Source organism: Rhipicephalus microplus, chromosome 3 (genome assembly GCF_043290135.1).
Source record: "Rhipicephalus microplus isolate Deutch F79 chromosome 3, USDA_Rmic, whole genome shotgun sequence".
Taxonomy (NCBI): Eukaryota; Metazoa; Arthropoda; class Arachnida; order Ixodida; family Ixodidae; genus Rhipicephalus; species Rhipicephalus microplus.
Window position 1 is genome coordinate 113,028,179 of NC_134702.1, and position 10,967 is coordinate 113,039,145.

At 43.7% G+C, this 10,967-nt stretch overlaps 1 protein-coding gene across 1 annotated transcript; it reads right to left on the reverse strand.

Moving 5' to 3' along the window:
- Positions 1–256: 256 nt before the first annotated feature.
- Positions 257–9,527, reverse strand: LOC119168076 (neprilysin-21-like). The gene is made up of 2 exons (XM_075888422.1): positions 9,313–9,527; positions 257–660 (listed from the first exon to the last, which is right to left on the reverse strand). Exons 1-2 carry the CDS (start codon positions 9,442–9,444, stop codon positions 322–324), a joined length of 471 nt encoding a protein of 156 aa, XP_075744537.1. The 5' UTR covers positions 9,445–9,527; the 3' UTR covers positions 257–321.
- Between the last annotated feature and the right edge of the window lie 1,440 nt (positions 9,528–10,967).

The window sequence follows — 10,967 nt, forward strand, 5'->3', positions numbered from 1 at the left end:
CACAAGGTGTAATTTCTATAAGCGAGATAATCACTTGGAAGTAACGATGTAAGAAATAAAACTAGTTCTCAGAATACTTGTTTAATGTTCCTAAAATTTGTGGACACTTCTCCTGCAGACGTCAGTGCAGGATGTTTCTTAGAGACGCGGAAACAGTCCTCGTGTCCTCTCGCGTGTTGCTGTAGTGTTTCTAAACAATGCAAAAATGAAGACAAGTTGTGATCATATTCTTATGATTGTTTATTAACTTCTCCAAACAATTTTCGCGTGTTGCGGAACATACATACATAAGCGTCGAACTATAGGTAGATTACCGTCATTTTACGCCCAGAATCCGCATCTTTCTGCGGGATTCATGAGGTCTCCTCCAGCGCACTCAAAGGCCTTTGAGAATTCCGGCATGTTCATCAAAGGAACGATGCACCGGGACCGGTCTGGAGCGTATCGTCCCGATCCAAATTGAACCTCTCTGCACCACTTCACACAGTGAGCAATAAAGTACAGACGTTCTGCTGTGATGTTCGTGCCGCTCAAAATACGCGTCCGCTGGCTCCGCGGCAATGAAGAGAAGCCGTCGTACGCTATTTTCACGCCAACGAGGTCGGCCAGGTTTTCAGAGTCGTAGAAGTTGCTCAACTCCTGACGAGCCTTCTGTCGTTCCTGCGCATTGTGACCACAGCACAAATCACCTGTCTCGTAAGTGAATGCCACAGGTAGAGTGAGCTAAATCAAATACGCTTAATTTCGTTAGCTGGTGCAGCGGCGCAGCACAACCATTTTTACGGTGCGCTACATTGCCATAAACACGGCTCCCTGGTTACTTAGAATATAACAAACTGCAACAAAATTACTGAAGAAAGGGCAAAAACCGTCTGCATACTGTAAGAAGTACAGTTTCCTTAATCGAAGTCTTGTGACTGAAGTGATGCCCTGGTCATTGTTGTGTTACGTAGATTTGTTAAAGTTCATGGCGTTTTCATGAAGTCAAGCTGGCGCGTGTATCTATAATTTTCCGCGAGTACAACAGAACGAAGGGACTCAATTAAAAAGGAGCTTGGTAAGCTGCTCAGTAATTGTTATAGTGTGTAAGCACACTACGGTAAAAAAAAAACAGGAAGGTGAAAAGAATAACACCTGTTTTTATTATTTAGTTTTCTTTTTTCATACGTGCCACAATGCTTCGCTCACTAGTTATGAAGGAAACAAACCCTAGAGATTCATACATTCTGCTGCTCGATCCAAAACCAGAAGCGTTCGCCAGCAAACGAGCAGAACACGTGGGAAAATTTCAGCAGTTATATCGATGCTGTCAACAGGCGCAGGTGTGCAAACGTTTTTCTTAACTAAAAAAAGAAATTTTAAAAGCCATTCAATGGAATTGACGATAATGGTCTTGAAATAATGTTAGTGAAGAAACCCGACAATAGTTGCGGACGCTATCTAGCTTGTACCCGTTTTATGAGCAGTTACGCAAGTATTTAGCTCTAACGAGACCAGCCTCCACCCCCAATGTTGGGTCTCGCTAGACTGAATATCGTGTGTGCTCTTCAACTGGGATGACCACAGGAAGAAGACCAGACTCTGGTCGAAATATTTTGTACAAATACAAATAATTCCGTTGCTGCTGTGCCTCACGCGTAATATTATACATATACATACATATATACATATAGTGGGAGTAATAATTCAATGGGCCAGTTAGTCTTCGTGAAGGTATGGGATATGGCACAACGGGAGCGTTGTCAACAAGGATAAATATATTTATTTCCCAACAGTTTCGGGAGGGGTCCTCCCTTCATCAGGGGATGAGTTATACTGACATGAGCTTCCAAGCTCATGTCAGTATAACTCATCCCCTGATGAAGGGAGGACCCCTCCCGAAACTGTTGGGAAATAAATATATTTATCCTTGTTGACAACGCTCCCGTTGTACCATATCCCATATATATATATATATATATATATATATATATATATATATATATATATATATATATATATATATATATATATATATATATATATATATATATATATATATATATATATATATATATATATATATATATATATATAGTCAAGTAGATCCTCCGTGAGCGGTCACAACGCGATTCATTTCGACGTTTCGGTCTAGAATCTGGCCTTCATTACCCTGAAGAAGGCCAGACTCTCGGCCGAAACGTCCAAATAAACCACGATGTGATCGTCTACGGAGGATCTACTTGACTACTTTCAACGCTACGGCCACTCAACCAGCATGCCTGCTGTAATATATATATATATATATATATATATATATATATATATATATATATATATATATATATATATATATATATATCACTCTTACAGACAAAAGAAACGTTGCTAAACTTGAGAAAATTCAAACATCCGAGATCCGATTTATGTATACTTATTACAAACGCAGAGACAGTCTGGCTGATGCGCTGAGCTCTATTAGTCTAGTTATACTTTGAGCGAGACGCACTGAAAACAGAATAAATAACGTATATAAGATACATATAATGCATTCCAATAACGATCTTCTTTGAATTACGCACCACACACTGCACACTAGTGATTGTTTTCGTAACGAAACAATGATACAGGCATACAGCTGATCAATCGATACATTTAAGTATTCTTTATTTTTTCAAGAACGACAAGCGCCTGGAACAAAATACCGAAGGAAGTTCTGTAGCGTACTTTCCCCCAATAAGGAGCGAAAACAACACACCTACATTTCTTGAAGGTTCGGACAAGACTACTAAAAACAAGAGAGGTGAACTATTTCATGCGGTAATATTTTGCGACGAGTGCGGAAAGCAAAATAGAGTGCTTTACACACGGTTGCTGCAGTTAGCGAAACGATTGCATGATGCTAATGAAATGCGTAGAAGAACGGGCCCGTTGAACAAAACGTAAATCTCAAATGTTTTGTGGCTCGGGCGCTTCATTGTCAACAATTCGTTTTTTAGAACTACTATCTTTTTTACCTTCCCTTCACTTTCATCTCATGAGACAACGTGTTGTGCTTGAAAAAAAAGGTGTTCTTAAGCTAGTGCATAGAGCACCCATTCTTAGCAATCTGTTTTTATCCAGTCTAAGTACTACCTTGTGTACAACGTTAACTAACACCTCAGGGTTGAAAGCATTTTGTTTTGTCCATGATTTTCTGTTTTTATTTGACTGTGCACCTTTGGACTTAGAAGCGAAGGTTGACAAAGTGTTACCTGCGATTAAGGATAATCTCGCACTCCTTAAAATTACTTGCGAACTTTCTACATGTTCGCAAGTCTCTATCTGGTTTTTGCATACTGGTTTGTTTTTTATAGAAAATCACACATGCTGGTCGTATGAGCCCCGGATAAATATACCTCTTCTTTCTTTTGTCTCGGGGCATTCAAAGCTGATAAAGAGAGGAATAGAAAACTTCTGTTTTAGAAATGCCCTGACCAAATCGTGGCACCACAAGATGGCGTCCAGTTTTAAGACTCGGGGCACACGTCTCACCGAAGCAGGGTACGCAGTTATGCTGCAGGTCTCTGTAGCTGATCGCATCCTGAAAGTTTCACACCAAGGCAGGCAGGAAGTGTTGGAGTGTTTGGGCAGCAAATTAGGTGGAATCCCGTCAATGCACACTATCTTTATTAACTTCATGAAAGTGCCCCAGTGGGCTAACGTAGTCGTGGTATTTTAGCCCTTTTCATTCCCAAAACAAGGAGAGCTTAGCAAGTTGACCTGCCCAAATAATGACATTCGCTTGGTCTGTGATAAGACACGCCAGGTTAGACATGTAGATTTTGCGGGCTGCGTTGTGTACATGTTTTCGTTATCGTGTGGAAAGTATATAGTATATACGACAGACCTAGCGCTGTCCTAATGATGGAGAACGTGAACATGGCTACAACGCAATAAAAACATTCAGGGGAAGGTTTCCTTGCGGCGCACTGTAGCGCTTGTGCGTGTTACCCTGACCTGTACAGCTGCACCAATATAGATCGGTCTCACAATCAGATGACACGCAAAATCAAAGAAGCTGAAGCTATAATTGATATATGGGGTTTAACGTCCCAAAACCACTATATGATTATGAGAGACGCCGTAGTGGAGGGCTCCGGAAATTTCGACCACCTGGGGTTCTTTAACGTGCACCCAAATCTGAGCACACGGGCCTACAACATTTCCGCCTCCATCGGAAATGCAGCCGCCGCAGCCGGGATTTGAACCCGCGTCCTGCGGGTCAGCAGCCGAGTACCATAGCCACTAGACCACCGCGGCGGGGCAAGCTGAAGCTATAGCAGAAATAGGAAACTTGCGTGCGAGTTCACCATTGATTGCAGTGATGGAAAAAAATGACGTTTCTCGGTGTGACACGACGTCCAACATGAGTTGTGTTTTTATGCATATATAAGGTGGATGTCAAGGGCATGAAATGAACAGGTGGAAGTTCACTGCCTACTTTTATAAACGTCTTTGTCGACCTTCCCCTTTCATTTCTATATGTGCCGCATTATTACGAGCTAAGTTTAAGGAGGCCAAAAGGTGTTGTCATGGCTGTCTTTGGAATCACGCTTGGTTTTATTGGAATCTGGTGATAAGTGGCCATCTGATCCAGCTTACTGAATATGGTCATTCCCGCGAAGTGAGTGCTCGAATCATGGATGTGATGGAGAGGATAATGGTCTGCTGTTGTCACAGCATTGAGTGCCCGATAATCGCCCCAAAGGCCGCTAGTAACCAGGCCGCTAGTCTATCAGCCCCATGTGCAGCGCTGATGACCAGTTGCTGGTAGAAGGCCGGATAATGCTGAGTTGCAGCATGTGATAGAAGCCCCGGCGGGAGACTTCGCGTCTTTGTCCAGTGGGCGTCCTAGGTGTAGCGTTGACGGGTGGTCGGGTGGTGACAATGTGATGCATCACGTTGTGCTTGATTGGCAGTTCGGTGTTCTGATGTTTGTTGATATCAGGGAATTCCGCCAGAATATTTTGAAAGCGTGACGCTGGTTTGTAAGCTCAAATGCCGCTTCAGGATAGGTCAGACTTCAGTCCGACAACTGGGAGCGTAGTGACCTTGTCTTTGAGACGACGCTCCTGAACGCTAACGTCGAGATTGAAGTGGCTCATAACGTCCGCGCCCAGAATGGCAATTCTGACGTCGGCCATAACGAAGAGTCAATGAAATTTCTTTCCGAGTCCGATGTCTATAGTCATCAACTGCACTTCATATGATGCGGTAGCAGTATTATTGACTGCAATTAGGCTGGAAATGGACTTGCCAGGTCGGCGATGTTGAGCTATTGCCGGTAGGATGAATAGCTCAGCTCCGGTATCGACAAGTACGCGAGTCACAGTGATGCGGTAGACCACGAAGAAGAGGTGGCTTCAGCGATGTCCCGTGTCGCACTCCGCCATTAGCGACTGACGGGTGCGTTTCCCGTCCACAAGTATGGTTGGGTGCAGCAAGTGGCTTGCTCTCTGAAACGGCGATGGTACCAGCAGATGCTCTGCTCTGTCTCTCTTGAGTGGTCGCAGTGCTGCGGACATTGAGCACGTGAGGATGAACGCTGCCATGCTGTACGATGTTTGTACGACAGGGCAAGGTTTTGAATTGCTGCTGCCAGTCTGTCCACTCTGTCCTCTAAGTGACGTATTCGGTCCACATGTTCGGACATTTCTACTGCCACATTAGGCCTTTGTGATTGGTCGGTGCTGTCGGCGATGCGGTCAGCGAGTTGAGCCAGACGCTCAAGGGTCACGCCGTCCGGGACAGGGAGTATCATCCGTGTTGACTGTGGTATCTTTGCAAAAAACAACTCTCGAAGCAATGGTTGTTGCTGCTCCTCTGACGCTGGTTGGCTGAATGGCTAGAGCATTCAGTTAAGTAGTTAAAATGAACGCTAGTCGCCGAGCTCTTCATGAGACAGGAGTTGCTGCATCATGCTCTGTTCGAACACCTCAAGACGTTTCAGGATGGTGCTCTTAAGGTCATCATAAGCCTTTTCAGATAGAGTGGAGGCAAGCACTTCGCCTATAGCATCAGCGATGTCAGGTGGCAGTGCTGCTACAACGTGGGAGTATTTCGTCTCCTTTCATGTGATACGCTGAAGCTGTAAGCGGGCCTCGACTTGGCTGAACCAGACCTTGGGTTTTTTTAGCCAGAAATGAGGAAGTTTTAACTCTGGGGCGTTGGTTGGGAACGAGCTTGAAGTCCCAGCATCGGCTTTCATGAATGCTGTTTTTTTCTAACGTCCGGGTCACGACTTTGTAGCATACATGCTCTAAGTAGGAGCAAAAAAAAAACACACTCACATTTCTTGAAGCTTGGCACAAGACTACTTTATTTGTCACAGAAAACAAGAATATAAAAGAAGATAACACAAAAAGGGGCGTTGCTGCGTATGTACTATGGCAAGCCGGAGATAACGTGAGGGTTGACCGCGCATGCGCCATGCGCCTCGGCATTTGAATCGTTACCCCCACACAGCAAAAAACAATCGAGGCCAACGGCATTCACTGCCGCTATAGTTAGACTGTACAGGTTTTTATATCGAAACTGCGAGAAATACTTTCATAATAGCGTCCTTACATTGGTGTATTTGAATTGCACTGTTGCATGTGTTGATTTTTGTTAACGGGCGTGTAATGACTAGTATGTGCGCTTTTGATGTGGTGACACTTGTGTTCACTCTGGCTTTCAGTCAAGTGACTGTGCAGTATGCCTAAATAATATATATATATATATATATATATATATATATATATATATATATATGGGCACCAAAATGGCACCTAATTATGCCAACATAATTATGGGAAAGCTAGAATCTGAATTTCTTGCAAAAGTTCCTTGAAACCAATGTTATACAGAAGATACATAGACGACATCTTTCTTATTTGGACCCACAGCGAGAACGAACTTCTCAGCTTTATCGACACTTACAATGCTGTACATCCGAGCATACACTTCACACACACATACTCGCAAGTTACCGTAAATTTTCTTGATGTTACCATAACGATAGAAGAAGAGAAGCTCTCTACAACCCTATATCGCAAACCAACGGATCGACAACAATACCTTTATTATAAAAGCGGTCACCCACGCCACTGTAAAAACAGTATTCCATACAGCCAGGCTCACCGGTTTAAGCGAATCTGCTCTAGAGACGCTGACTTTGACTTGAGCTCACAGAGGCTAAAACTTATGCTCGAGAAACAAAAATACCCCCCACATGTTAATATTGACGCTGTTCAAAAAGCGAGAAACTAAAGCGTGAAGACTTACTTATGAAGCGACCACCACGAGAAGACCCACAACAAACAAACCTCTGCTTGACTTCCAACACAAACTTCCCCAATGTAAACAAAATCCTTAAACGACATTACAACATTCTGGAACAAAGTGAACGTCTGAAACGCGCATTCCCATCCGCTCCAGGCGTCGTTTACCGACGACCACGTAACCTCAAAGACACCCTTGTCCACTCCCAAATTAACACATCACCCCCCAATGATTCATGCCGCCCTTGCTTAAAGCCACGATGTCTTGTATGTTAGGCGATGCGAGAAACAGACAGAGCAACCAGCACGCAATCCAAGTTTTCGATTAACATAACCTAACATGCGATTCCTCTAATGTGGTGTACCTACTCTAATCCAACGTGTGTGGTATGCAGTACATCGGACAAACAGAAACGCCATTTAGGATTCGCTTCATTAATCACAGAGCCCATGCGAAATCAGCCCCAAGTCTACCTCTATCAAAACATCTAAATCTTCCCGACCATGCATTCGACAAACTATCAGTAACACTCTTAGAGACGGGATTTAAATCAAATCGAGAACGTGAACAACGAGAGTCATATCTTATCCACCGATTTAACACCCTCGATGGAGGAATAAATGAGAATTCTGGTACACTTGCAGCAATTAAAGCATTAGAAAACAATAACGGCAACAATGAAAATAGTAACTGAGTTCACGGCACTGCAGCTGCGAAGGGCACTGGACAACCCAAAACAATTCCAAGTGTACCTACTCTTCCTAAGTGCAGCTGTCGTCTGTTTTCTGTTTTATTTTACTACCCAATCAATTGTGCCATGCATGACATGCCCAACAGCAATCCTGTGCACAGCTGGGAGGCCCCCACTACACGCGTAATTTAGAAGCGCCCAAGGAATTCGCATTGCACCCGCTTGCACAGCCTACCGCAATACGGGGTACCCCTATTTTTACGACGAAATGTTGACAGGGCGCGAAGTAGTTAAAGGCTTAGAACTTCCTAAAATGCCCACCACTTACCAGCCTCTGCCACAATACGCGGCCCCCGTCCTTCTACGAGGAATTGTTTACGGGACCCCGAGTAGTTAAAGGCTTAGGACTTCCTGAAAATCTCTTTTTTGCCCCACACCGAACCGCCAGTGCCAGGAGGGGCCGTCTGATCGGGAGGAATGCGTTAGTGAACGGAAACATGCACAGACCACTAACATCAGAAAGGTGAAGGGGAGAGGGGGAGAGAGATGAGGGGGGAAGTGGAAGGAAGAGTGGAAGGGGGGCACCCGAGGGGCGTCCACCGTATATTCCTTTTCTCTTTTTTTTCTTTTTTTTCTTTCCTTTTTCTTTTTTTCTTTTTTTGTCTTTTTTCCTCTTTCCTTGCCCTCTGATTTGAGATTGTATAAAGCTGAGCACCAACAAACTGTATCTTTAATCCTGATGAAGGCCAGACTCTAGGCCGAAACGTCGAAATAAACCACGTTGTTACCGCTCACGGAGGATCTACTGGACTATATGACACGCTACGGCCACTCAACTACCATGCCTGCCTATATATATATATATATATATATATATATATATATATATATATATATATATATATATATATATATATATATATATATATATATATATATATATATACATATATATATATATATATATATATATATATATATATATATATATATATATATATATATATATATATATATGTATATATATATATATATTCAAATTCGTGCGCCTAAGCTTCGGCCTTCCCCTCACACGCTAATTTTATCGTGGAATGTGGTCTATATTGATTCAAATAACCACACTCCGTGGCCTGCCTTCGCAATACATGCACTGCCCATTATCATTTCTTCCTCATTTCGGCCTAAATGGCCATGACACTATTTGCCTCCCGACCCCGCTTCTCTCGCTTCTCCAGAGTTCATGTTACAATTGTAGTTTTTTTCCCTTCAGCTATTATTCTTTATAGTACTAAACGCTGCTGTGCAGACCAAAGTGTCCAGGTGCTTCTTATACTTACGACGCTTCTGTGCATTTGTCGTAGACACATGGCCCTCTTAGTGTATTCCTTCATGAAAGCGGCTGAAGCCCATCGCGCATATTTACGCTGGTCGTTGTATCGCAGCCCTTGAATGTCGAATGCATGCATCATTTCATGGCCCACAATCTGGAAGGTGATAACGTTTCTTTTGTTTTATTTGCGAAAAATCTTTGCATAACGATGAAATCAATATTGTGCTAGATTAGCAGTTGATAGTTCAGCATCCCCTTGAAGTGAGCTTACGAGTGAATTATATAAAGAAATTGTTGAAGCGTAATGACCCATACCATAATATGAATATGACAAAAGCCGTAATTGAAGACATCGAAAATTTCTACCACTTAGGGTGTTTATTGTGCACCTACATCTAGATACACGAGTCTCAAGCATTTTCCCTTCTATCTAGAATGCAGCTTCCGCGACCAGAACTCGATTCTGGTAGCTGTGGGGCTGAAGTTGAGCACGTTAGGCACCCGACCACCCTGGAGGGTCTGAATAAAAGGTTACATCACGTCGACACGTCATGCATCACTGAACTTGCAGGGCATTCTTTACAGACCGTGTGAGCGTTACTGACCATAAAACGTAGGACTCATCCATTTGTGGTTGTTTTCGAATAAAGAGACACGTCAACTAAGTTTTACAATGTGAAGAAAATAGTTTTATGCATATATATATATATATATATATATATATATATATATATATATATATATATATATATATATATATATATATATATATATATATATATATATATATAATGTGATGACGTTTATTCGAGCAGGGAAGTCGTAACGAGGTCGCAACGGAAAGTGGGCGTACGGCAAGTCTGGCAAAGGCGGCACAAACTCTCGCGCAAGCAGAGCACGGGCGTTTCGTTGTCTTCTGAAGGCACATACGCGTTGGTGCGTATGCTCCACTACAATACCCCCGGGGTGAAGGGTAGCCATCCTAGTGACTCAGGGAGTAGGCACAATGAGGGGGTCGTAGTAGGGCTTGAGACGGTCGACGTGTACGGTCTCGCGTCCTCGACGGCGCAAATCTGGTGATTGTGTTAATGGCTCGATGATGTAATTCACCGGGAAGGTCACGTCAATGACACGGTACGGACTATGGTACCGGGCCAGAAACGTGCGGGGGCACCCAAAGCCACACAAGGGAGCCAGCACGAAATGTAGGAGCTATGTGGTGAGCGTTGTCGTGTCGAGTCTTCAGTAGAGCTTGAGCCTCACTTGTCAGAGACCGAGCCAACTGACGGCAGTCTTCAGCGTATCTGGCGACTTCCAAAAGCGGGGAGCACTCAGATGCGTCAGGGCGGTACGGTAGTATAGTGTCGACTGGGTGGGAAGGTTCGCGGCCGTACAAGAAACAGCGGGGAAAAACCGGAAGTCGCTTGCATCTCGGTGTTATAAGCGAAGGTAACAAAGGGCAATACAGCGTCCCAGTTAGTGTGGTCGGAGGAGGTGTACATCCTCAGCATGTCGCCAAGTGTGCGGTTGAACCGCTCAGTAAGACCATTTGTCTGTGGATGGTATGCGGTAGATTTCCGGTGGATAATGTTGCATTCAGCGAGGATAGCTCTGATGACCTCCGACAGGAACACTCGACCCCTATCACTGAGTAATTCCCGC